Source organism: Watersipora subatra, chromosome 8 (genome assembly GCF_963576615.1).
Source record: "Watersipora subatra chromosome 8, tzWatSuba1.1, whole genome shotgun sequence".
NCBI classification, from domain to species: Eukaryota; Metazoa; Bryozoa; class Gymnolaemata; order Cheilostomatida; family Watersiporidae; genus Watersipora; species Watersipora subatra.
Window position 1 is genome coordinate 46,947,581 of NC_088715.1, and position 27,816 is coordinate 46,975,396.

A 27,816-nucleotide genomic window follows, 5' to 3' on the forward strand; every position below is an offset into this window, starting at 1 on the left:
GTATAATATTCACTGGCAGTCCGATATACCATAAATTGTAAAGAAGTAATGTAGTGTTCTCGGTATCTTATTCCTTTTTTTCATTATCTTGTATAATATTCACTGGCAGTCCGATATACCATAAATTGTTATGAAGTAATGTAGTGTTCTCGCTGTCTTATTCCTTTTTTTCATTATCTTATATAATATTCACTGGCAGTCCGATATACCATAAATTGTAAAAAAGTAATGTAGTGTTCTCGGTGTCTTATTCCTTTTTTTCATTATCTTGTATAATATTCACTGGCAGTTGTTTGAACTCTAATTGTAGTGTTCTGGGTATTTTATCTTTTTTTTCATTTTCTTGTATAATATTCACTGGCAGTTGTTTGAACTCTAATTGTAATGAAGTAATGTAGTGCTGACATAGACAGCTATCTTTATGGGAATCACTATTTCACATGTAACTGATATGGTTTATGACTTGATCTTACTAAATAAATTTGGGTTTTAGATTTTTTAAATGAGTAATGTGTTCAATGTGGGTGGAAACGCAACAAGCAGGAAAACAAATTGAAGCTGAACATGACAACTTGCGAGATGGGTAGTGTAGGTCAAGATCGAGTACATGTACTTTCATAAGTCCTCAATAATCAGTTACTGACCATTGACTAACGGAGAATGCTGCCTTATAACAGGCCTGCTGTTATTACAGGAGTAACCAAGTTGATACTAGAATACTGATATATGTACTTACACTTAATACTATTGCTTTGATATCACTACTGATGGCAATAGCAGATAACTCCTGCTTGGCACATTGGTTAAATGATCTCTGTAGAGCGAGGCCTTCTGATACGAGGTGCATGCATGTTCAAATTTGTCAAATGGCCGCAGGCAAAACCTTCCCGATATGTCCTGTACGTGTAAAAGTCATCGTTATAGGAACGACGTGGCGAGCGAACATTTTATTTGATTACCAAGTTGTTACTAATACTTACACAATACTATTGCTGGTTTAAACTTCTTTGATATTACTACTGATGGCAATATAAGCCGCGGCAGTTTATCTTACATTTCCGTGGCAATTTCTGTAGTGATTTATACAAATTTTGGTATGGAGAACTCAAAACTGAAAAGTTGCCGCAGCTGCCATTCCCACTTATAAAAAAATTATAATAAAAATGATAATTTAGGATTTATCTCCTCTGTAAATAACACTCCTTCCATAGAAGCATCAGATTTGCAATGTCGATCATGATTATTTGGCAGTGAATTAGAATGTCATTGGCAAAGTCAAAATTCATTTTCTATCTATTTTCAAACATTCCATGTCCTACGATTGTTACACGCACATGTAAACTATATAAATGCATATATATACCCTAGGACACTTATATTTCGCTAGTATTTAGTTTCGTGAGTAGCATACAGAGTAAAATTTCGCTGCAACTTAATTTCGCAGCTCTGATGAGTGCGAAAATATAGTGATGTGAAAATAAATGCAGTGGAACAAACATTAGATTCCTCAGGTCCAGTTCACTGGTACGAAATATTTTTCACTTTGGGACTACCGTACTGTTTGGAACCGCACCTCTATATAAGCTGCATGTGCTTTATTTTCCAAAAACGATAATAAAACAATACATAAGCTGCACCTTACTATAGGCCGCAGAACTAAGGACTGCTTTTTAACGTGGCAGCAACTAAGCCATTCAAAACGGAACAGTGCAGAACGGCACAGTTTCGTATTATCCGACGCTTTTTAACTTAGTGCCTAACGGGACAGTACCGTGAGGTATTGTTTCGTATTTTCTTTCACAGCTAGAAGTGCACTAATTGGAGATTCCCGTTAGTGCGCCCTAGCGGTGAAAGAAAAAGCCACAGAATAAACCACAGTGATTAGCTGCACCCTTGTAGGCCTACCTATAAGCTGCATGGCTCAAATCATCAAAAAAAGTAGCGGCTAATCGTCCGAAAAGTACGGTAGTTTGTATTTGTGAACCGCAAGTAGAATTATGTAGGCGAGATCAATAATGCAATTTGATCGCTTGCTGCAGTTTGTCTCCTGGACTATCAATGACGTCAAGGTCACTGCCGCAGTGACTGATGTTGTACCAATATTAGAATTCAAGTATTTATAGCACGCGGTGGCCATGGCCCCGGGTTGTTATTGCTTTTGGTTGGTAATAAAATTCATCACCACAATAATTATTATTCAATTTTATGACTTTCCCTACCAGACTGTCATCCTCATCAGTTACAAATTCAATGGCAAAACTAATATTATCATCTTCTTCATTTGTCTAGGCTTTTCCAACAAAACTTATTATCTTAATTTGTTTTGCCAAGCTGCTCAGTCGGTGTATTAGTTATAATGAGTTTAGCAAAACTTGCCCAATGAGCCAATCACATACGAAAATTGCCTGCATTTCTAGTATGACGATTTTATTGTGAATATCAATGAAGAAAGCCATTTATTTTCGCGTTTTCGCTCGTTCGTTGTGATAGTTTAGTTTCGCTCATGAAATCTTCGCGAAAGGCTGTTGCCGCGAAAACGCGAAAGTTAGATGCCGCGAATACATAAGTGTCCTAGGGTATGTACACGTGCATATAATTGTATGGTTTAATAGCTTGATTTTACAAACAAAACTTCAAAACACTAATTATGTTTTATAACCTGACACTGATGAATCGTAGAAAATAATAAGAGCACTGCAAGCAGTGTGAACTTGGTGATTATTATTAGCATTATTATTAGTAGCTAATATCAACAGTCTTACAAAAGAAGCTGGGATATTTCAAAATATTGCATATCCTAACTATTTGTTTAATATATTCAGTTTTTAGTCATTGTCCTCACCATCGGCATCCTCTGCTACTCTCGCTTCAGTTTTGTCTTAGTGCACGCATGCGCAAAGCTTTGTGTGAGGTAGCTTTGCCATGATACTGGCACATCAGTTCCCTCGGCACCTGGATCTTTGACACTCCCATAAAACTGCTTGTAAAATATCAGGTGAGGCGATGATTCTGGTATGACACTTTACTGCATACTCATCGTTTTTCAGACCCAGTATCCGCCGATGTAAAGAAGGAAATGGAACATTGACAAGTTATGTTGTTGCCTCTTTCGATATACATGTAGGTAGCTGATACATAATTGGCACAATGTACATGTTATTTCAGCGGTTGAAGAGAGGGACTGACTGGCCTAGACACAAAAAGCGTGTGCCTTAGTCAGTTGAAGTCTGTACCATTTTCCTGGGTGCTATCTTTTTGGCCATAGAGTCTGCATGTGTAGGCCTAAGTCTCACAGAGAGAATACAGTTGCCCCAAAACTTAAATGATTCTCAGAGTCGACTTCTGTTTTGATTAGTTTCCTATGACTCTTTTTCCCCTTTGCCTGCAAAGGATGAAACTGCATCACAGCCGGAGTAACCATGTAAACCGATGAGGTTTGTCACATTGGAAGTTGATCTACGAGCTTATTAGCCTTAGTAGCTCTATTCTTGCAATAGTTTTTGATCACAAAATCCACACGAGCAGCCTTGTACTTCTTAGTATGAGCAATAAGCACATCAAGAATGGTATCACCAAGTTGATGGAATGTTAAAGGGATGGCACTGGCAGGCAAGGCTTGGATAACCGCCATGGCATCCGCAAGGATGGCCCCACATCCTTAATAGCTTGGAGTCACTGCATTTATGGTAGTTTGATCATGTCTGCTATAGATATGAACTAGTCCTCTGAGAAGGTTTCTAACTCAGTTGCCGTCTGGGAATCTGGGCTGTAATATCAACAAACTGCAGTTAGAGGCACAGCTCTGCTTGTCCCCTTACATAAAAAGTCCCAAGATACAATAGGTAAGTAGTAAACAATCTTAATTGATTCTGTGGAGGCAAGATTGATCAACATTTTCACCAATTACGCAGTTGTGTATCAAGCATTACGCAGATATACTTGTCATAACACTTGTTACGAGAGGCCATCTCTAAAGCAACCACATCTTGATCAAAGTTCTACAAAATACATGGTCTTCCTGTTTGATGGTAGCAGCATTCTTCAACCCGTCTTCATATGTAGACAGGTGCACCGCTCGAAAAATTAACAAGTTGTTTACGCAAAACCATGCTTGAAGATGTCACTAGGAGTTTCAATCCATTGTTGGGGGTCTATAGTTACTTGTAGGGCGATGTGATGCCAATCATTGGTGCCATACCAGTACAAGTTGGTCTGCAAAACAATACAGGGCACTGCTCATCAATTACTTATCAATTACTTAATCATAGTCAAAGCAACTGAAGAAATCATATCTTAGGTTAATTTACAGGATAGATGGACATACCAACAGACACAGTTTTGGCCACATGAAGGACAGCTTTGCAAGTATGTAGTTGATTTGTGTGAGTAGTACCACACATTTTCACAAATCATGCATATATGTTTAAATGTAGGTCTTGATGTGTATAAGTGGACAGCAGAATTGAATCTTGTGATTTTCTTTGGTGGTTCATTTTCATCTTGACGTGGTGTATCATGAGTAGCAGGTTTCCAACTCTTTTCATGTGGCTAAATGAATGCCAGGACAACATTGACTAAGGAAATCATCACCGCTTAGTCAGCTTAGACCAATAAACTAGAGTGAATACATGTATGTCTGTATGATCTGTCCATTTGATAAATGAGGGCAAGACTAATGGTTAAATGCCTTGCTGGATTGAAACTTAGTTATTTTTCAAACTGACTACAAGCATCTTGATCATTGGCCACCACTACTAGTTTTTACGGATTACATTGTCTGCATTCCTTCCATCTTAATAATGGTTATTAATTATGTACTTAAATTACATAGCAATTATTTTATAGAATAATTATAAGTCCCATTATCTCTCCTTAAATGTTTGAGTGGTAAAGTATCGTAAGTCTAAAAAAAATACATCACTGTGTTTTCTCCTACCAAGCTCAATTTTGCTGTTAGTCAGTCTCTGAAAGCATGTTCTGTGAATCTAGTAGCCCTTGCAGGCAAGTTGAAGGCATACACCATTGGAAACAGGCATTTCAAGTTATTAAAAAGTGTTTTTCAAGCTTTCTAGACAGTGACTAAGTGTTTAACCTGTGTGCTTAGGCAATGTGTATCAAATTAATTTCTTGAGAGCCATGTATGTGAGCTACACAAGTCATGTCAAAGCTCAAACCATGAATACACTTATCTTGTATCTTATTATTTTTTATGATTCATCAGTGTCAGGTTATAAAACATAATTATAGTGTTTTGAAATTGTTTTGTAAAATAAAGTTATTAAACCATACAATTATCTGCACGTGTACATATATATAAATACATGTACATGTATGTATATAGTTTACATGTGGGTGTAACAATTGTAGGACATGGAATGTTTGAAAATAGATAGAAGATAAATTTTGACTTTACCAATGACATTCTAAATCACTGCCAAATAATTATGATCGAAGTTGCAAATCTGATGCTTCTATGGAAGGAATCTTATTTACAGGGGAGATAAATCCTAAAATATCATTTATATTAAATCTCTCATAGAAGTAGAAATGGCAGCTGCGGTAACTTTTCAGTTTTGAATTCTCCATACTCAAATTAGTCTAAATCACTGCAGAAATTGCCATTGAAAAGGGTTGCCAACGGAACATCATTTCTAGAGCTTTTTTGCCTGCTCGCCCCATAGCCTAATAGCAATTAACTCCTGCCTGGCACATTGGTTAAATGGACTCTGTAGAGCGAGGCCTTCTGATAGGGCGTACTTGCACCCTTAAGGGATGTGAGCTGTTGTTCACAAGATGGAAGAATCAATCATGATGATGAAAGTGTATTTGTTGTCACAATAACTTGCCTTGGAAATCAAGATTCTTATCTCTTCCGCATGTATAAATCAGTAAATAAATATTATACCGCCTTAAAATCTGAAAATGCTCAGAGCGTTTCAAAGAAACTCGATTTGATAATAGCATAAAAGACGTGGAAGTTATTAAAGATCATAAAGAGTTGTTTTTTACACGTTGCTGCTTTGTAAAAGCGTTAGACCCTTAGAAAGACCCGAAGAATATGTCTAGTTTTTATTGTTTCGCACAATTTTTGTTTCATTTCAAAACAAGGGGGTGTGAGGTTGTGGGCCCTGTCAGTCATATGGAGTTCGGCAATAAAAACCAATCAGGAAGTGCTGCTGTAGAATCATGGAACTAAGCATAAAGCAAGTTGTTTTCTCTCGTATCAACAAACAAGCATAATGTTGTTACCGAATATAATGCTTTTTTGTGTTTATGCCATCTGCATAAGAAACATCAAAGAAAAGCCGACATTGCATATGGATAGAAAACTACTTAAAGATAATTGACTAGTCTGTCACAGAGCAAGTTTTAACCACGTTGTGTCGAATGCTATTTCGTGCTTGTAGTGCTGCATGCCTAAAGAAGTTGAATCTTAATATGGCGCAAACAGCAATTTCCTCATTTGAACCGGGCATTCCAGGATTTCATTCTGGAATCAAAACCTTGTGTTCAGTTGAGATCAGGATCCCTTTACAATCTTAACCATGCAGTTTTTTATGTGACAAAAGTTTTGTAGAGTTGTTCTACCATGAATATGCATTCAAATGAAAAACTTCAATTTAGGCTAGAAACAGTAATCTATTTGCCCGATCACCGCAAAACTAATTTAAAGATTATAGAAATACAATGCCAACTAAAGATCGTAGGCCATGTTAATTCTAAATTCATTGCTAATCGTTCTACATCTGAGTGTCTATAATTCTAAAGTTTGAAGATCACCAATAATTTTACTAGTTACACTTCAAACATAGCTTATTGTTCTCCACAAATCTTTAACCTGAACTAAACTTGGCACATGGCTCACAAGAAATATGGAAGGGTGGCTGAAGATCTTCTAAAGTTTGAAGATCACCAATCATTTTACTAGTTACACTTCAAACATAGCCTATTGTTCTCCACAAATCTTTAACCTGAACTAAACTTGGCACATGGCCCACAAGAAATATGGAAGGGTGGCTGGCAATGTGATTAGGTGTCCTGGTGTCATACATGAAGTGGCTGTAAGCGGAGATGTCTCTGTGATAAAGTCGTGCTGTTTCCGCAAGCACTCCCGTGGTATACATGTCTTCCAGCCATAGGAAATGCACCTTTAGCAGTAAAAAGGTGGGGTCAATGTTTGATGAGAACACAGATTTACAGATGAGAAATTATGAAAAGATTGTCATGAGGAAGTCTAATATTCTATACATATATTTTATATATATTATGGCAGACGACGGGTCACAAACTTATTTCTGACATTACATTTTCAGATATCCGCGTATAATCACTCATATATTTTGCATTACTTTTTGTATATTGTTTCGGTCTCTTTTATATGTTTATATCGCTAATTCTTTTTCACGCTTATATTTGGCCGTAACTAAGCCAACGTGTTAGCGATCACATTAATTATTTTTGTTATATGGTTTCCTTTTGGTTCCATTATACGGTACAGAAAAAATACATATATATAGGGAGCGCTTTCGCTAGGAGAGCACAGTAGTCGTAGCTCCGCTACTAATGGGAGTTTCTTTAAAAACAACGAACGAAACCATTTTCACTTCTCTTGCATTTTACTCGGCAATTTTTGCACTCTTGATTGTGCCTGGGTAAAAGCCGGCAAAATCCTTTACAACATTATTATCGACGTATATAGTATTTTTTATTATATATAATATTCTATTATTCCTATAAAATTGTTATATTGTATTCTTATAGGGTATTAGATTCTGTTTACTATTACATGTTACATCTAGTAAACTTTTAATTGAACGCCATGGCGCTCTATTTTTCAACCCTTCCTTTATAGTGGCAGTCAAATGGAGGTGGCATTCAATTAGGGGTGGCGTTCAAATGGAGTTGACATTTAATTAGAGGTGGCGTTCAATCAGAGGTTTTACATTATCTAGTTTTTCTATTTCTAACTTGATTTGCTCTAATAAAAGATCCCGCAACCGGATATTACGTTCCGTTTATCACTCATAAACATGCAAAACACTAAAAAACCGGAAGGTAAAAATTTAGGATAAGAAATGTAAAGATTCATTCAAATCATTTCGCAAATATGTAAACTTGGTACCTTATGAATTGATTGTTGCAACTTTTCAATAGCATCTCCACTGATGAAATATCCAAACCCTGGACAAGCCTTAGGGGCAAAGAATGATTTGGGCCATTCTTCAGAAGTGACAGTCCATCTGAATGATATGTATCTTTTCGGGCCCGGGTTTAGCCAAAGAGTGCCTACCAACATTTTGGAAGCCTATGCATCACAAAGAGCAACAACTACAAACTAAGCCTAGAGCCTTGACCTTGAGGAAGAAAAGAGGGCATGAGCTATCAAAAGTTTGTAAGCCTAACGACTGTTTTTAAATAAGAAATATATAAGAAATAGCACGCTTGCTTCAAATATGGATAGCTGGGTTTGATTCCTCTATAAGGCACTTTATTTCTCAACTACCCTAGGACACTTAAGTATTCGCGGCATCTAACTTTCGCGTTTTCGCGGAGTCATCATCACGCGAAAAATTCATGCGCGAAACTAAACTATCATAACGAACTAGCGAAAATTCGAAATTAAATAGCTATGTTCTACACAGGCCTGTATTCACTGGTTGCAAGTTGGGGGGCTAATGTTAGACGACTAGTTATGAACATCTGGGGTGTGGAGAAGGAGGGGGGGGGAGTGCTGTAAGCTCCCAACAGGTTTCTCTTATGTAGGGCCTAAGCCGGGCCTCTCACGTGAAGTTTTAAAAAATTTTATTGGCAAGTATCAACATTTTTCTATTTTTTGAGATTTGCTTTGTTTTAGCTGATGTGACTGACAAAACGTTTTAAAATTAAAACAGACAAAACTTGTATGCAGTTAAAAAGCTCAGAAAGAAGACATCTTTTTTTTTAAGCGTTTTAACAAAGATCATTTTTGCCGATTTTATTTCAAGTTCATTAAGTAGGATATGGGCAAGCAGATGTTTGCTAAAACTTGATATTTTGCAAACCTTTATAAAAGTCGTTAACAAGAATATTTTGCCGCTGATGAAGATAATAATGCCGCCTAAGAACTACTAAAAGTTGATGTTTGTATCTATGGCTTCGAATAAAGTGAAATTCTACAGCGATAAAAACCTTTCTATAGCCGTTGGACTATGAAATTCCTAAAAAGTTGGGGCGTCTTAGCCGGCCAGCTGTCCAAGGGAATACGGCCCTGTAGTTCATTGATATCCACAACAAAATCGTGATATTAGAAATGCAGATAATTTTGTGTGTGATTGAGCTCATTGAGAAATTTCTAGTAAATTCGTTAATACACCGAATGAGCAGCATGGCAAAGCAAATTAAGATAACAAGTTTTTTGGAAAAGCCAAGACAAACGAAGAAGATGATGATATCAGTTTAGTCACCGACTTTGTAACTGATGAGGATGAAAGTCTGGTAGGTGAAGTCATACAATTAAATAATACTTATTGTAGTGATGAATTTTACTGCCAACCAAAAACGATAACAACCCTCACCAGGTCCAACCATGTTATACAATTCTGGTTGTGATGTTGGTTGTTATCTATTTTCTTTTTTATGAGACATGTACTGTATTTGATTTTTGTTTAATTTGAAATATTGTGAACTCAAAACGTGCCATGGCCATCGCTTGCTATAAATACTTGAGATCTAATATTGGCACCATATCGGTCCCGACGGAAAGGACCGAGACGTCATTGATAGTCCAAGAAACAAATGGCAGCAAGCGATCACGTTGAATTATCGATTTCTGCCATACATTTATACCTGCGGGTTACAAATACAAACTAGTCGCAAATATAAAAACTTTTTTTACTAGAGGACCGGACCTGAGGAATTTAATTTGTTTGTTCCCCTGTATTTATTTTCACATCACTATATTTTCGCACTCATCAGAGCTGCGAAATTAAGTTGCAGCGAAATTTTACTCTGTGTGCTACTCACGAAACTAAATACTAGCGAAATATAAGTGTCCTAGGGTATCTTAATGTGGCTACAGATGGGTGGACTGACTAATTCTTTTAATAGTAAATATTTGAATTATTACAATCAAAACCCTTTGTTTAGTTGAGACCATGACCTCTTTATAATCTTAATCAGTGAGTGTTTGACCCTTTTTTTAGTTCAAAGACTTTTCATAAGCAGTCTTCATTTTTCAACTGAACTGAATGTTCATCAATACCCAGTAGGTCAATTGTTATCTAGCTTTCCTTCCCATGAACTTTATTGCCTTATTCAGTAAACAATAGTTTACCTGTTCCTAAACTCCTGAACTTTGTCTCCAATGAAAAAGATTATCACACAAACTTGAGCCATTGTGTTGACATTGCATTAAGTAAACTACAAGAAATTATTTTTGTTATAACTATTATTTTCAGTAAGTAAATTATTGACATAACCAAAAGGAGTATGAACATATTTGCATGTTCTCTTTGAACTCAACTTCAACATTTTAAACAGACAAACAAACCTGTTTGATTAAAATTGCTAAATAAAATTGTTATTTAAAAAGAAATATGTTTATATTTATTTATAAATATTTTACTATAATAGGAGTCGTGCCTGCCTGTCCAGAGTTAGCATTGGAGGCTGGGATAAAGGAATACTTCATATGAACTTTGAACTTTCCACAACCAGTTTTAGAGACTGACACTCTACCAACTGCGCTATACAACCACCATACACCAATTTGGAATAACTGTGTGCATACTTATTATCATTGCTTTATTTGCATATCTGACTGCGTAAGTACTAGTCAGGAGTCAGGTTTGAAGATTGGGATAATAGATAGCATCCAGTAGAACTTTAACTCATGACTTCCTGTTTGGACCAACACTCCAACATCTGCACTAATTGAGCACCTTCCGGCAGCACAGAATAGTTGTGCGCATACTTACTCTATGTATGTTATAGGCACTTCTGACGATCTCTCACGGCACACTTAATTTTCAGGGTACAAATTCTATAAATTCTCACGTCACATCTCACATTTCTCTGCTAGAATTTTTCAGCATCAAATAAGAATTCATAATGACTGTAAAACATGAGGATAATTATATATCCACAATGTAATAGGAATGACTTAATAACAATATTAATTAGATCTCAATTAAGATAGCTAGCTATATGCTGCAGTTCGTACCCATAGCAAGAAATCGATGCAGTTCCATTGACATGTACACAACTCTGACTATAACAAGAGCCATGCCAGTCTGTTCAAAGGCATGGTTAGAGGTTGAAAAAAGATCGCATTGCAAAGGATTCGAATCCACAACTCATGTTGTACCCGTATACAGCCCCTATAGTGTTTTATTCATAAATTGCTTTCGTTCTCAGAGCTTCATGATCGTCGCTGACTCATTTGTGGTCTATTTATTTTATTTATATATATTTATTGTTTACTGGTCTATAGCTATATTGTCAGACGATTGTGATAGAGTCACATATTCCCTCACCTCTATTATCATGGTCTGAACATCTGTAGAACAACTCTAACATTGGCTCGTCAGTATCATCATGTTTTGACCAGCTGATGGCAATGCTTTGCCAGCTATTCTTTACTCTTTTACGCAGGTGTTTTACATGATCAATATAATAGATCTGAAACATCTTTTATGTGCCTAAGGGAATAGTATGTAATAGCTCATCTGAGGCATTGTTCAATAAGGTTATCTTGTAAATATCTTTGTCAGTAGTATTTGTTCATCAGCGTTTTGCAAGCTCCAAATGATGATGGTGGACTGCAATCTATCCACTCGCGACTAACTATACACTGGTGTGCTGCAGGTGGCTATGAATGGAGAACAGCTTAACCTCTCTAACAATTTTTCTCTCTCAGATTCAGTGCTTGCTCCAGAGATCAATGGTGACACTTGCTACTTTCAGGTATGCATAAAGAGTTTCTGTCTGTTCTCAATAAGCTTTGTCTGGCAAACAGGAGATCTGAACTACAAAATAAATAGTAATAGGTATTACATGCTGCAAGGCTGGTGTCAGCTTATTAAACAACATATTTTTGCTCTCTATTGCAGAAAAGTTATTCAATCACTATGTTTCCATGATGCGCAGTGCTTCGGAGTTGCGCTATCTCCGAATCATGGAAACGGCGTCTTCGCACTGAAATCACTGCGCACTGATCAGTGCGAAGCCAGTGCAAATTCGCAGCAAGGAAACAGCGACTTGCGCAGTGGCTGCGCATAGCTCTCATGCCGTGGAGACGGATTCTTCGAGGGCCATAAACTAGTACAAAGGTTGTCCTGCTAATCTTGTTTTTTTTACTATTCTTCCGATCTTCTTTCACCTAAATTTAATTATGGTCTGCATTCACGAGGATGATGAGGTGATTACTTTCCGGGACTTTGTTATCGATGCCAACACTTTTCGAAAAATAGGTGGCAAGTCCTAAATTAACGTTTAAATAATATATTACTTAAAAATACTTATTAAAAATATATCACTATGTAAAAAGTGTGTTAAGGTTTGTAAAACCTTGTGAATGTGTATTGTGAATAAAAGTATAATGACGACAGAATCATAAAAAGACCGTTTATGACGTTCGGTATCCGTGATCGATTCTATTTCTCCATCAGGCGATTCGATTTATGCAATTTCTCTTCTCTGGCTAATTTGCGGTATTTGCTGAAAACCACTGCGCAGCATGGAAACGTACAATCCCCTCGACTTCGGAGGGGGCTGCTTCGCAGTACTGCGCACCATGGAAACATAGTGTATGTATAACTAGGTGAATGCCCGATGTTGCATGGGTAATAAATATTCTGCTTATAAACAGTAGCAGGTAATGTAGTTGCTATTGGCTAAGTTAACTAATTAGCCAATAGGAAAATTGGCTAATTAGAGTAACATGAGCTAGTAACTTAAGCTAGTAACATAAGCTTGCTTATATTGATAAACTTACTATAATACGAGCTGTGAGCCATGAAGCTAGCTCGTGTGATATTAAGCATCACACAACATTCTTACGTGTATTTCAACCGATGTAGTATGTGCACAACTATTTCATTTTATCGCAAGTAGGCTGTGTGGGTTAGTTCGTGGGTCTCCAGATCAGAAGGCGCCGAGTTCAAAGTCATGTGTGAAACGGATTTTTCATTCCTAAAACTTGATCGCTATAATCGGACACACGAATGACAGACAGGCGAACACTTAGATATAAATGAATGAATGACACCTTGTCAGCATTTTACATATACAAGTTGGTTTTCATAAACTAGCACTTGTCTTCGTTGATTTGGATTTAACGTCATTCATTTTAACCAAGATAGTTGCCATTCTTCAACCGCTCAGTCCTTTCTTGTAAATAGTAATGCGTTGGTAAGTATATTCCTTAATTCTATCGGGATATGCGTGATTTGTTAAAAATCTATATGTAAAAGTGTCATCAATATGATTTTCCTTACCTTGCAGCTGCTAGACAGGTTACCCTCAGGAGACATCAAGTTCAGGTACTTTGGCACCGTGGTAAGTTTTTACATTTAAATAGTTTCTGGCTGTTTCACACTGCTGAAAATAGTTTGGATTTCTGTCGCTAGGCTATTCTTACAAACTTTAGCAGCTAAAAGTCATAGCAAAATGTAAAGTCTTCGTATATTGCTGTTGTTTTAAAAGCATGATTTTAGTTAGAAAAGTGTATATATGAAGCTATGTTCAATTTTATCTACATATTTGCCTCACTACTACTAGCCTAATTGCCAAATGTCTGTCAAAGCCATTTCGCTTTTAGCAGCTAGACCTCACGACAACCGTATCACAGGTCCTGCGTTTCCTGTTATCTGTTACTATTGAGCGATAGGATTTTTGGCACCTGTCTTGCTTGTCGTGTGGTTGAAATTCATAGTGTCAGTGTCACAAGAGTCATACGCTTGCAGTTCACAAGTGTCATTGTTGCGCAATAGGTTTTGGTGACATTTCATATATGTCACGTGATTGCAGTTCACGGTGTCGGTATTGAGTGATAGCTTCGCCGCTATGATGAAGCACATGCCAGAAAAGATAGAGCCAGATTTGAGTGCCCTCGTCATCGCTCCTATGCCTGGCCTTGTTAAGTCTGTCAACGTGTCTGTCGGAGACATGGTGAGTGTCCTCTACAGTGTTGATGCAATGGTAAAGTCTACTTGGAGTTGAGTTAGTAAGTACAAACTGTGTACTTTCAGCTCATGTTTGATAAACTGTGTATAGCCTTTCTTTTGCTTGAGCTGCTACACTTCTTTTATGGTTGTCGTTGTAAATATTTGATAGTGTGCGGTCAAGGTAAGGCTAGAGGGTGAGTATATCGTGAGTACAGATCTGTACATTGCCTCAAAAACTAATATATAGAAACAATACTAGTCTACAAGCAGTCGGAAGGCTTTTCAGTCTGGGCTGTTTATATCCTCTGTCAATAATATGCTAATTGCTGTAATTTAGGTTGAGTTGTTGTCAGAGACCATCAATGAGTCAAGGACACCTATAGCTTTGCTCCAACCATACATACCCATTTCAGCTTAGCATGAATGTTAACTTGTTAGATCCTACTGTCTTATACAAACGCCTTTCTTTCAACCAACTTTGACCATACCGTGTGTGTACAGACCATTTGCATACCATGTGAAAATATGAGTAATTGCCTCCCGTCTTTCAGGTCTCAGAGGGAAATGAAGCTTGTGTTCTGGAAGCAATGAAAATGCAGAATAGCCTTCTTGCCACAAAAACAGCTCGGGTGCGTTTCAATTCTCCCCTTTTACCTCAATGTTTATTCTTCATTGTTTTTAGTTTTCTTAAAGGTTGACTTACAACAAAATTCACATTACAGTCATTTGGTATCAAAAGGTTCACCATGTATGTCCAGGTACTCTGCTGTGTTGTAGGTCAAAATATGTGTAAATGTGATTACAAGCTCTTAAAAGCTCAAAAACGAAAAGTTAATCGCAGCCATCACAAAACTGCCGTAGATTAGAATCTCTTTCCAAAACGGCTCAAATGGGACGTAGTTGAACGAGATGGTTTCTGTTTACACTTTCACGCAACCTCATTCGCCGAAATATTTTCACAAATATAGTTCACGCATTTAATAAAACCATGTCTATCGTTCTTACACGTCTATTTTATCATCATTGTAATGGTGTCACGTTCAGCACTGATATCTTATAACCTACCTTGAAAATTCATTCAATTTTTTAACCTTAGCTCGAAGGAGTACATATCATTGTCTGATAAACATGACGAGCCTGTTGGTCACCTGTGATAATTGAAAAATGTTGCAGAAACTTTTCGCGAAGTATTGGGTCGCATGATCAGATTACGACTAGACGATTGGACCAAGCCGAAACAAAACTGTCAAGTAGCGAGCATCTATATTTGATACGGGGTCTTTGGTAAAACCCGAAGTGTTTGTCATAAACTAGTGCTACGATAAGTTTTATATTTAGCTTTTTATTGGCCTTTCAATTCACGTGAGAACATCATGTGACAAGACAATAATCAAATTTCATGGCTACATCATCGAAATAAAGAGATTCCAATCTACAGCGGCTTTTCATTTTTGAGCTTTTAAGAGCTTGTAATCACATTTCCACATATTTGGCACCTACAACACAACAGAGTAAGACAAGGTGAATCTTTTGATACCAAATAACTGTAATGTGAATTTTGTTGCAAGTCAACCTTTAAGCCCGTTTTATCCAATGGTGCTAGTAAATTAGTATCCTTGTGAATAAGGGGGGTCCTCCCATGTTTTGGGACGATTCTGACGACCCGATGACAGGGATATTTAAAAAGTGACAGACGAGACGACCATTTTTCAATGTAGGTGACGAGGTGACGATGATTTTGTAAGTAGGATTACTAAAGGTACGGCTGCACGTAACGAATTTTTCGTCGGTTCTGAGTTCTGACCGAAATCACGAAAAACGCAGAATTAATCGGTCAAAATTCAAAGAATTATTTGAGCTGTGCATGCCCACCGAGTTCGTCGACGAAACGCTTTTAATTAACAGATTAAACAAATTATTAGCGAGCACAATTCTAGCAGCTTTAGCAATTAGTATAGTCCAAGACATATATCGCGACACACAATAAAAATACATAAGTATTTCAACATAGAACACACGATGTAACTGTTTAGGTCGCGCTATTGTTGGTTAACGAGCACGACTCTAGCAAATTTTAAGATATATGTAGTCCGAGAACATAATGCGACACACAAGAAAAATATTACAGAAAGTTACCATAGTAAATACGATGCAACCGACTTGATTGCGCTAGAGATGTCAACATTTTCTACCGCAAAACTTTTGCTGCTAAAAAGGAAATATAATTAAAAAATAAACAATTTGTAGCTATAGCGTCCAAACAATAAATACATTCAATAACGCAATCTAAGCAGTTGCATCGTGTGTACTATGTTGAATTGCACTTATACTTTTATTGTGTGTCATTATACGTCTGTTGGACGTCATCATACGTCTCTCTCTAATTGCAAAAGCTGCTGGAATCGTGCTCGCTAGCACGATCCTAGCAGCGCAGAATAATTCTGTGTTTCAATCATTTCGTGATTTTGGTTAGAACCAACAGGAATTTTGTTACGTGTAGCCGTACCTTAACTAACTTTTTATTTGTTCATAAATCACCACGGTCAACCGAGTTTGGTCAAGTTTTGGTTTGAAGCATCTGGCCCAGCATTTATAGACTGCCAAAAAATTAAAGCAATGAAATGCCACGACATTGACAGCAAATCCGTTTCCAAGTCTGTGACTGACAGTGATTATTAAAGACAATCTCGATCTATTTTCAGTACAAGAAATATAGCCCTAAAAACCTAACACGGCTGTCACCTTTCGCGGAGTAATCGGCAATGCTCCCAAACATCACTAATAAGTTTGTGAAGGTCGCTGGTTGAGCCATGCTTTTGGTTAGCAGAAGTTCAAACTGAGCGAGTTTCAGATTTTTAACGCAACCCAGTGCCACCAGAATAGATATTTGTATTAAAATAACGAATGTGAAGAAAAAAGTTGATTTGGTTGCCAACTTGAAAAAGGTGACAGTGATTTTAAAAGTGACAACAGTGATTTTAAAAGTGACTATTCTGACGACAGCTTTGTGTGGTAGGACCCCCAATAAGAGACGATTTTGATTTGTTTTTTTTCAAGCATCAACAGAAAATTGATGTCAGTACGTCTGATCTGTTTGTTTGTTTTGTTCTGACAGGTGTCAAAGGTCAACTTCAAGGCAGGTGACACAGTAGGGGAAGGTGACGTTATAGTGGAGTTAGAGGATATATAGAGCTATAAATAACAATAGCATCTCTTTTTGTACAGGTTGAAATGGCATCCTTATTTCTGTTAACTCTAAATTATTCTATAATGAAAGACAGCAGTCTAGAGTGTATCATTTCTCCATCCATTTTTGATATTGTGTATGTGTAATCTATTTCATTTTATTTTTGTCAGTTTGTTCTGGGAATTTTTATCTTTTATTCCTTTCTTTTCATTTTCTTGCATAATTATTGTAATGAAGTAATGTAGTGCTGACATAGACAGCTATCTTTATGAGAATCACTATTTAACATGTAACTGATATGGTTTATGACTTGATCTTATCTAAATAGATACGGGGTTTTAGATTTTGTAAATGAGTAATGTGGTCAATGTCGGGGAAACACGAAAAGTAGGAAAACAAATGGATGCTGAACAAGACAACTTGCAAGTAGGGTAGAGCTGGTCAAGATCGAACCTTAATGATTAGATCAAGTACATGTACTTTCATAAGTCCTCAAGAATCAGTTACTGACCATTGACTAACAGATAATGCAGCCTTATAACAGGCCTGCTGTTATCACAGGAGTAACCAAGTTGATACTAGAATACTAATATATGTACTTACACATAATACTATTGCTGGTTTAAGCTTCTTTGATATTACTACTGATGACAATAGCAGACAACTCCTGCTTGACACATTGGTTAAATGATCTCTGTAGAGCGAGGCTTATTGATAGGGGGTGCTTGCACCCTTAAGCCTGGTTCCTATATACGTCGCAAAGCACCGCCGACAGCACGCAGGCTATTAGCGATGAAATGGGAATGTATGCGCCGGGGACCGCCGGAAGTTGCCGGCGGCATCGCAATAGTTTAACGCTGTTCAAATTTCACAAACGGCCGCAGGCAAAACCTTCCCGAAATGCACTGTACGGTTAAAGGTTACGATTATAGGAACTGCATGGCGAGCGAACATTTTATTTGATTACGCAATTATGTTTACGATATTATTAACGATGTGGTTTTTATGTGAACAGATGCCGGCGAGCCTAGCGTCGCAAGCGTTTTGCTGCGCATGTTACCGCCAGAGTCTCGCAATCGATATGGGAACCAGGCTTTAAAGGAAAAGTAAACACAATTTACTGATGAAGGCCAACTTTACCCTATTTGTTTTGTGTAATTTACTGCGTTTAGCAAAATATAAATTATTTCTTACAAGAGATAAATACTCAGAATAATATGTTAAAAACAAAAAATGCCCGTGCACGTCACTAGTTGTTATCGTTGCGACAGTTGATATCGTCGATTGCGTTGAAGTTGAAGGGTTACATGCCTCTATTTTGTCGTTCTCTGCAATTATGGCTGTCGTAATCGCATTTTCGCTTGATCTGAGCATTTTAACAATCAAATTTCATGGATTATAATCTTGAAACATCCTCACAGTCAGATCACCTCAAACATCAAAAACAATCGAAAATTGTCTAGTCTACTTGGTTATCTCATTCGCTCCCGTGTGGGTGCATTATAGAGATATCAACTCGTTCATTTTTTCTTTTTTTTTTAATTAATTGTTATATTGTGGATGTTAAAATTAGGATCTCTGATCAAAGGAGTAAGAACAAAATGAAAAAAGTAAATGTCAATGCTGTTTTTTTTTCTTTTTATTTGTTTACAAATATTTATGTTACCCATTGTTATTATTGTTATGCTATTGATATCATGACAAGACGACCAAATTTTACAAGGCGACAAGAGAACCAATAAATAGTAAATAGAATATTGTCATCAGTTTTACTCTGAGACTGTGCTTGCTGACAAGGCTTTGGGCTCACTGCTCAGATCCAATCAATGCCAAAATACGATTGAAGTACCAATATTTAGCCCCATCACAAGATATTGCTTTTCTAATTACACCTCGTTGAGTTCCATTCATTTTGCTATGTAGTACATGGTCGTTTATATCAATGGCTATGTTACTACTAAAAATTCTATTGAGCATATTTCTATCTATTTCTGATCTTCGGTCTTCTAAAGTATGCCAGTTTAAAACTTTCATTTTAAATGAAATTGAGTCTTTCCATTTGATCTTGTATGCCCATCGGAAAGATTTTCTATTAATGCTCTCCAATTTTTGAATATGCCTTGCTTGATGAGCAGACCATGCGCATGAAGCATATTCTATTATGGGCCTAACGATAGATTTAAAAGCTTGTGACCTTGTTCTGCTAGATGCTCTGTTTAGTGCCCGCATTAACATATATAAAGTAGAGGGTGGTTTTTTAGCTACATACTGAACCTGTTCACCATTATTTAGTTTTTGGTCTATATTAATACCCAAGTATCTTATTGATGTTACTTGTCGTAAGTCTTTCCCATTTAATGAATAGACTGCAACATTGGGATTAGTTCTTGCTATAGACAAGTGCTCACATTTACTGAAATTGAAGTCCATCTGCCAGTCTTTTGACCATTTCTCCAAGTTTTTTAAACAGGGTTGGTTTGATATATATTGCTTGATATATATTATCGATATATATCACCAATAGATATAATATTTTTGGGCCAAAAAAATCGATATTTTTGAAAAATATCTATTTTATCATTCCTTTTCCCATTACAACTATCGCTAACAGTCTAAAAATACAGAATAACACCTAAAATCATTAAATACTTGCATAGGGGCCTACACGGCTTACCCAACACAGACAAACAAAGACAGCCAGACTGAGGAGGTGACATTGGCTAGACCTGTAGACCAATTAATTAGTGTGTAAGTTGAGAAGAGTTTTTCAGATCTAAATTGTATTCCTTCATCCCAGTACTATCTCCCTAACCTGATTATCTCATCTCACGTTAAACTGTTATATTTTATTGCCCTATTGGAAGACCAGCCTGTTGAAAACCCTTTGAACTTCATAATCCATGATTTTGAATTGAACAATCTGACACCCAGAAACAGAATTGTAAGCACATTACACTGACTCACTGAGATGACACAGTAACTCATCTCATCATTTTCTGTAAAAATCTTTCAGTGAATAGCTTCAAAGGATTCTGGCTCAGTATAAAATCTATACATATGATGATATAACTCTGACTGCTAGTGTTGAGTATGTGTTTTCACCACGTGGACTGGTTCACAGAAAGTTGAGAAATCGTCTCGGTGTGGCGAAGACTGGCAAGCTGGTGTTTGTGAACAAATACCTAGTACCTAAAATTCATGTCATGATTTCCAATCCAATGTTTAACAAACATTTTCATATTTATAAATATTATTATACTAGGCCTACAATAAATCAAGTGTTTGGTATCAAACATTGCTGACTGGTCCCATACAATCTATAAAATACATCAATCACAATGTAAACACCATATAAGTTCAACCTAGCTTCAAATTTTTTTTCAAAAATGTCAATTGTTTAAAAAATATCATAAATATCAAAAATATCAATAAATATCATGATATATATCAGTGATATGATATTTTTAAAAATATCGATATTTTTGCCAACCCTGTTTTTAAATCTTCTTGAAGATGTAACTGATCTTGCTTACTTTTAATTTTGTGATAAAGTAATGAGTCGTCAGCAAACAATCTAAGTTGGGCATATTTGATTACATTAGGCATGTCATTAATGTATATAAGAAAGAAAAGAGGCCCCAACACAGAACCTTGGGGAACTCCTGATGTTACAAGGCGTGGGTCTGAGTCAACACCCTCAACAACCACAGACATGCATATCATAAAGCCAGTTTGCTATCCAATGGATAGTCTTGTCATTAATTCCTACTATTTTTAGTTTGTAAAGCAATTTAGCAAAAGGAACAACATTGAACGCCTTTGAAAAGTCCAGCACTATCAAGTCTGTTTGTTCATTGTTGTTATAGTTGTTGACCAATTCAGATTTTGGTATACGGAGCTGCGAGTCACAGCTGCGTTTTGGTTTAAATCCATGCTGTCTTTCTGACAAAACTTTTTTGGTCATTAGATATGTACGAATGTCATGTGCTATTATGTGTTCTATTAGTTTTGAGGTTATCGAGGTCAAAGAAATGGGTCTGTAATTCAATGGACACTCTCTACTACCTTTATTTTTAAAAATAGGCACTACCCGAGCATTTCGCCAGTCAAAAGGAACTGTTGAGGTGTCATAGGAATGTTGCATAATTATAGTCAAAACTTGATATATTCCATCTGCAGAAGATTTGAGCAGTGCAGCAGATAAGCCGTCAGGCCTTGAACCCTTTCTAGCACCTAATTTGATTAGCATTTTATGAACACCGTGTGGATAAAACTGAATGGAATCATTAGCAACCTGAACATTATATTTAGGCAGACAGCGACTGAACTGACCATTAATCTCAGTAAACACTGAAGGGAACGCAACAGCAAAGGTATTTGCGATTTGTAAGGGTGAGCTATCTGCACTCATACCTGCCAACTCTCACGCATTGGGCGTGAGACTCACGCAATCACCCCAAAGAAAAAATGCAAATGCGTGAGATTTTTGCCCCACTTTCCACAATTTTATATATATTATCATTGATACGGAGGCTAAACTCCATAAAGCCAGGAGGGGTATTTGGGAAACTTGACTTAACTCAGGAAGAACGAAAAACTGAGAGAGCTTTGGTAGATAAGTTGAAGGCAATTAGGCAACAATCACAGGAAAAGACATTCAAAATAAAAAACTGGGAAGTTGTGGAGGTGTTGGACCAGGGGAAACTAAAAACTGTTTTCAAATTTTCTACACCAACATTAGATCAATAAGGGGCAAAGCCGCCGATATATCGGACCTTTCGATGGAGTATGATGTTTTATGTTTTACTGAAACTCATCTGGACAGCGTGGTCTATTCTAGTGAACTTTTTGATAGTCAATATTTTACTGTTCACCGAAGAGATCGAAACCTTCATGGAGGTGGTGTGTTGATTGCTGTCAGAAATGGAATCTCTCATAGAGCAGTTTCTTTAAATTGTGATACAGAAGCAGTAGCGATTGAATTCACAGAGCAAAAGCTTTTAATGTTTTGTATCTACAAGCCTCCAACTTGCATCGATCCCGATTTTTTAAATTTTTTGGAGGATTGTAGCGGTATTGAAAAAAGTTTGCTGGTTGGCGACTTTAACTTTCCTGGAATTTGCTGGCAAACAAACCCTGCTTCAGTGAAGCCAAAGACCGCAAATAAGGTTCTTCACAACAAATTTGTCAGTGACACACTCTCATTAGGATATACTCAACTAGTTACTGATCCAACCCATGTTAAGGGAAACACTCTTGACTTGCTGATGACCACCCACCCAGGCATGGTGGAAAATCTAGAGATATACCCTAATAGCTTAAGTGATCACAACATCATTGCTTTCTCAATCAAATGTGCAAGATCAATTAAAAGTGCTGCTAAGACTACCATCCTATTATATGATAAATGTGACTTGGTTCAATTCGAGCAGTCTCTTGATCATCTTTTGCGTGATTTAAAACATGCAGTTACCACTAGTGTTTCAATTGATGAACTATGGGACATGTTCGAAAAGAGCTTTATCCAAGCTATTAACTTATCGGTTCCAACTAAAGAGATAAGGAATGAAAAACATTTGTGGTTGAATTATAGTATAAGGAGAAAATCTCGTAATCAGAAACGACTTTGGAAGAGGTTTAAACAATCGGGTGATAATTTTTTGTTGCAGAAATACAGAAATGAACAAAGGAAGTATAGAAAGAGTATACAAGTAGCCAAAAATGACTATCTAAAAACTAAAGTTTTTGCACCATTGGAACAGGGTAATTCTAAACCCTTTTTTAGACATATTAAATCTTTGAAAACCAATACATCTAGCATTGAGTCTCTTGCCCAACCAAATGGCGAGTTGACAGAGAACTTGCCACAGATTACAAACCTGCTTAATGATTTTTTTCAGCAACAATTTTGTCAGTCTGAACAACTGTTGCATGTCGAACAGTGTGAAAACTGGGCCGCCGATATTACAGCCTTGGGCGTTTTAAAATTGATTAACGATCTTAAAATCAAAAAAGCCCCCGGTCCAGATGGTATTAATGGTAATATGTTGAAATTACAGCCCGAAAAAACTGCAGACTGCCTAACTATTGTTTTTAACGAGTCATTAAGGCTTGGTAGAGTTCCCACAAGATGGAAAGAGGCTAATGTGGTACCCCTTCATAAAAAGGGTGACAGAACAGTTCCAGGGAATTACAGGCCCATATCACTGACAAGCATTCCATGCAAGATTATGGAACACATCATTTTGCATAAACTGAATAGCGAACTAGATCAAATAATTAGCACCTCTCAACATGGTTTCCGCGCTGGGCTCTCCTGTGAGACTCAACTGACATCTACCATTCACTCAATTGCAAAAGCTTTGGATAGAAAAGTACCAACTCATGCTTTAATTTTAGATTTTAAAAAAGCCTTTGACAAGGTCCCTCACATGTTTTTAATTAATAAACTGAAACGCTACAATCTTAGTCCTTTTTTAGTTGACTGGATTAAACATTTTTTAACCGGGCGAACTCAAAGAGTTACGATAAAAGGGGTAAATAGTGAGAGTCGTTGTGTTACAAGTGGGGTACCCCAGGGTTCTGTCTTGGGGCCTAGATTGTTTTTATTGTATATTAATGATTTGTCTGAATGTGTTGATTGTAATATTAGTTTGTTTGCGGACGACACTATAGTTTATGCCTCAATTGATAATTCCTTTACTGTTGTCGACTTTCAGAATAGCATAAACGCTGTCTTCGATTGGTCTCAGAGGTGGAAGCTAGAATTTAATATTGAAAAGTGTAAGGTGATGTGTTTTTCAGGTTCTGCATGTTCTGACGACCAGTTGCCATATTTTTTAAATGGAAGTTTGTTACAGTTTGAAACCCATTCACTATACTTGGGAGTGTGGCTATCTAGTGACCTTTCGTGGCAGTATCACATCGATTGCAAAGTTAAAAAGGCCAGTCAAATGCTAGGATTTTTAAGGAGATCTATATCTAGTGCACCTAAAGCTCTCAAACTACTTGCATATAAATCCTTTATTAGACCTATTTTGGAGTATGGATGCCAGGTGTGGGACCCGTACAAGAGATACGAGGTTGACCAGATTGAGGCGGTTCAGAGAAAGGCTGTAAGATTTATTTGCAATGTTAAAGGTCGCGATATTGGTGTAACTGGCTTAATTAAAGACATGAACCTGGAGACGTTAGAGGAACGTAGAACCAACTTGCGTAAATGTTTGTTATATAAAATGATCAGAGACGCCTGTTCCGAGTCTCCAGGAGCAATATCACACAAGTTTCCTGAGCTTTTTAGTAAAAATAAAAATGAAGATCATTGTACCACTAGAAGTCAGCGTGCCTCGCAGCCCATGAATTTAACCGCAAATAACAACAAGTACCATAATAGCTTCCTTCCGAGAACTATACGAGATATGAAACTCGGAGATATATATGTCATACAATAAGCTTTTTTATTTTTTGTTTTTGAGGTTGTAATTTTAGTCTATACTTTTGATTGTACAAACTTGAGGCCTGCACAATATATTCATATGAATATCTGCAGGATCTATTTATACCGATACCGATACATTAATTGCCCCAACATCAAAAATCTCACGCATTGCCCCACTCTTGGGTTGGCAGGTCTGTCTGCACTGTTCTCAATGCGTTTAATTGTAGAACACTACCGATACATTTTGATGAAATGTACAACAATTTTGGGTAAGTTCATTTTTAACTACGTGGTGATTCACCCATATTTGTACCAACCAGCGTGTATAGGTGGAGAAATTTTAAGACGTTTTGCCATGAGTAAATATCGTGATTGTGTGCTATCATGGACTCGCTATAACTCCGGCTTGACCGGAAGTAAGTAAAACGCGGGACCGCTGGGATGAATCTTTCCTTCGCCCTCTTACGACGGGAAGCTCGGTGAGTAAAGACGTAGCTGTTTTGTCTCCTGCTAAGTAACGACTTGTTAAGGACCCACTGAACTAGAGTAGCTTTAGTTCACAGATTGCATCACTTTTTCCACTCATATATAGATTAGTGATTTTAAGGACAGCACATTTCTCTATAACTGAATAACCTTGGCCATGTATGTATTTCCGCAACAATAAAAACCAATATCACCAATAAAAACAAATAATGGTATCTACACGCATGCTGATTACGCGCATGATTAAGTCATGATAGCATGTGTTTTATTTTTTCTGTTTGTTATTCTGATTTCCGGAAAGCCTTTTATTTGATAATAGTGTATCTGCTCATTCAGAAACAACTCTTGCCTTGTGTACTTGCCTATTTAATTATCGATAATATACAACGCATAAGGTGATTCCTACAGAGCTCTTTCCATCTTTTTGTAACCTTAACCTGATAGCGCTGTTGGGTTGGCAGGCACTGTCGAGTTTCTCGTCGACACTCAGAAGAACTTCTACTTTCTTGAGATGAATACTAGGCTGCAAATGGAGCATCCAATCACTGAGCTGATCATGGATGTCGATCGGGTGCACCAGATGTTAAAGGTGGCCAAGGAATACCCTCTGCAACTCGCACAAGAGGATATTGGTATTACATTTTAGTACTATTCGTGCTTAATTTTAATTAGCTAGTTGCTGTTTCAGACATTGCCTGCTATTTCTTATCATAATTTGAAAAGTATTGATCTAATTTCCACAAAATGAAAATGATCAGTATTTTTTCCTACAATATGAACTTGTTTTAACATAAAGTAAATAGTAGTTTTCCTAAAAAATTGCCTACAACAGAATGAGCCACTATCGGAATCGGCAGATTTACTACTCACTAAGCCCCTGAGATAACTTCTGTTAAAGGTTGACTTGCAACAAAATTCACATTACAGTAATACTTCAACATACGAGAAACTTGAGATAGGAGCCAGTTTTTTAGCACTGACATACGAGCCATGTTTGAGATATGAGCACGTGAGTCAGTTGGCAAGTATGCCGAAGGTGTTTTATAAACACAGCATCATTCTGACTTGACGATTAGTAGCAAGCAACTATATTTGATACGGGGTCTTTTAAGAGTTGGTAATCACATTTCCACATATTTGGCACCTACAACACAACAGAGTAAAACATGGTGAATCTTTTGATACCAAATAACTGTAATGTAAATTTTGTTGCAAGTCAACCTTTAAGTCTGTTTTATTCAATGGTGCAAGTTAATTAGTATCCTTGTGAATAAGAGATGATTTTGATTTTTTTTTTCAAGGTTCATCAGCAGAAAATTGATGTCAGTACGTCTGATCCGATTGTTTTGTTTTGACAGGTGTCAAAGGTCAACTTCAAGGCAGATGATATAGTAGGAGAGGGAGACGTTATAGTGGAGTTAGAAGATATATAGAATAATAATGATTATTAGCATCCCTGTTTCTACTGGTTCTATATGGCACCCTCATTTCTGTTAACTCTGAATTATTCTATACTGAACGACAGTATCATATCATAGATCGTATCATTTCTCCACTCATTTCTGCTATTGATATTTTGTATGTGTAATCTATTTCGTTTTTGTGAGTTTGTGAATTTATCGTTTATTCCTTTTTTTCATTATCTTGTATAATATTCACTGGCAGTCCGATATACCATAAATTGTAAAGAAGTAATGTAGTGTTCTCGGTGTCTTATTCCTTTTTTTCATTATCTTGTATAATATTCACTGGCAGTCCGATATACCTTAAATTGTTATGAAGTAATGTAGTGTTCTCGGTATCTTATTCCTTTTTTTCATTATCTTGTATAATATTCACTGGCAGTCCGATATACCTTAAATTGTTATGAAGTAATGTAGTGTTCTCGGTGTCTTATTCCTTTTTTTCATTATCTTGTATAATATTCACTGGCAGTCCGATATACCTTAAATTGTTATGAAGTAATGTAGTGTTCTCGGTGTCTTATTCCTTTTTTTCATTATCTTATATAATATTCACTGGCAGTCCGATATACCAGAAAATTGTAAAGAAGTAATGTAGTGTTCTCGGTATCTTATTCCTTTTTTTCATTATCTTGTATAATATTCACTGGCAGTCCGATATACCAGAAAATTGTAAAGAAGTAATGTAGTGTTCTCGGTGTCTTATTCCTTTTTTTCATTATCTTATATAATATTCACTGGCAGTCCGATATACCTTAATTTGTTATGAAGTAATGTAGTGTTCTCGGTATCTTATTCCTTTTTTTCATTATCTTGTATAATATTCACTGGCAGTTGTTTGAACTCTAATTGTAGTGTTCTGGGTATTTTACCTTTTTTTTCATTTTCTTGTATAATATTCACTGGCAGTTGATTGAAATCTAATTGTAATGAAGTAATGTAGTGCTGACATAGACAGCTATCTTTATGGGAATCACTATTTAACATGTAACTGATATGGTTTATGACTTGATCTTACTAAATAAATTTGGGTTTTAGATTTTTTAAATGAGTAATGTGTTCAATGTGGGGGGAAACGCAACAAGCAGGAAAACAAAT

The 27,816-nt window shown here is 36.7% G+C and overlaps 1 protein-coding gene and 2 long non-coding RNA genes across 3 annotated transcripts; all 3 read left to right on the forward strand.

Moving 5' to 3' along the window:
• The first annotated feature begins 159 nt into the window (after positions 1-159).
• On the forward strand, positions 160-27,766 carry LOC137401371 (uncharacterized). The gene is made up of 2 exons (XR_010979326.1): positions 160-397; positions 27,490-27,766. It is a non-coding gene; the product is annotated as an uncharacterized lncRNA (long non-coding RNA).
• LOC137401870 (propionyl-CoA carboxylase alpha chain, mitochondrial-like) lies at positions 11,851-17,349 on the forward strand. The gene is made up of 5 exons (XM_068088344.1): positions 11,851-11,943; positions 13,483-13,536; positions 14,008-14,148; positions 14,696-14,773; positions 17,260-17,349. The coding sequence occupies exons 1-5, from the start codon at positions 11,851-11,853 to the stop codon at positions 17,332-17,334; spliced, it is 441 nt and encodes a 146-aa protein (XP_067944445.1). The 3' UTR covers positions 17,335-17,349.
• Positions 25,192-27,040, forward strand: LOC137401370 (uncharacterized). Its single transcript, XR_010979325.1, has 3 exons — positions 25,192-25,248; positions 25,717-25,887; positions 26,614-27,040. It is a non-coding gene; the product is annotated as an uncharacterized lncRNA (long non-coding RNA).
• Positions 27,767-27,816: the final 50 nt, after the last annotated feature.

Excerpts from the sequence above, each read along its gene's own strand:
- LOC137401870 (XM_068088344.1), top strand. The coding sequence starts at position 11,851 with ATGAATGGAGAACAGCTTAACCTCTCTAACAATTTTTCTCTCTCAGAT. Across the intron at positions 11,944-13,482 it reads GTGACACTTGCTACTTTCAG|CTGCTAGACAGGTTACCCTC; the intron begins GTATGCATAAAG and ends CTTACCTTGCAG. Across the intron at positions 13,537-14,007 it reads TCAGGTACTTTGGCACCGTG|TTCACGGTGTCGGTATTGAG; the intron begins GTAAGTTTTTAC and ends ACGTGATTGCAG.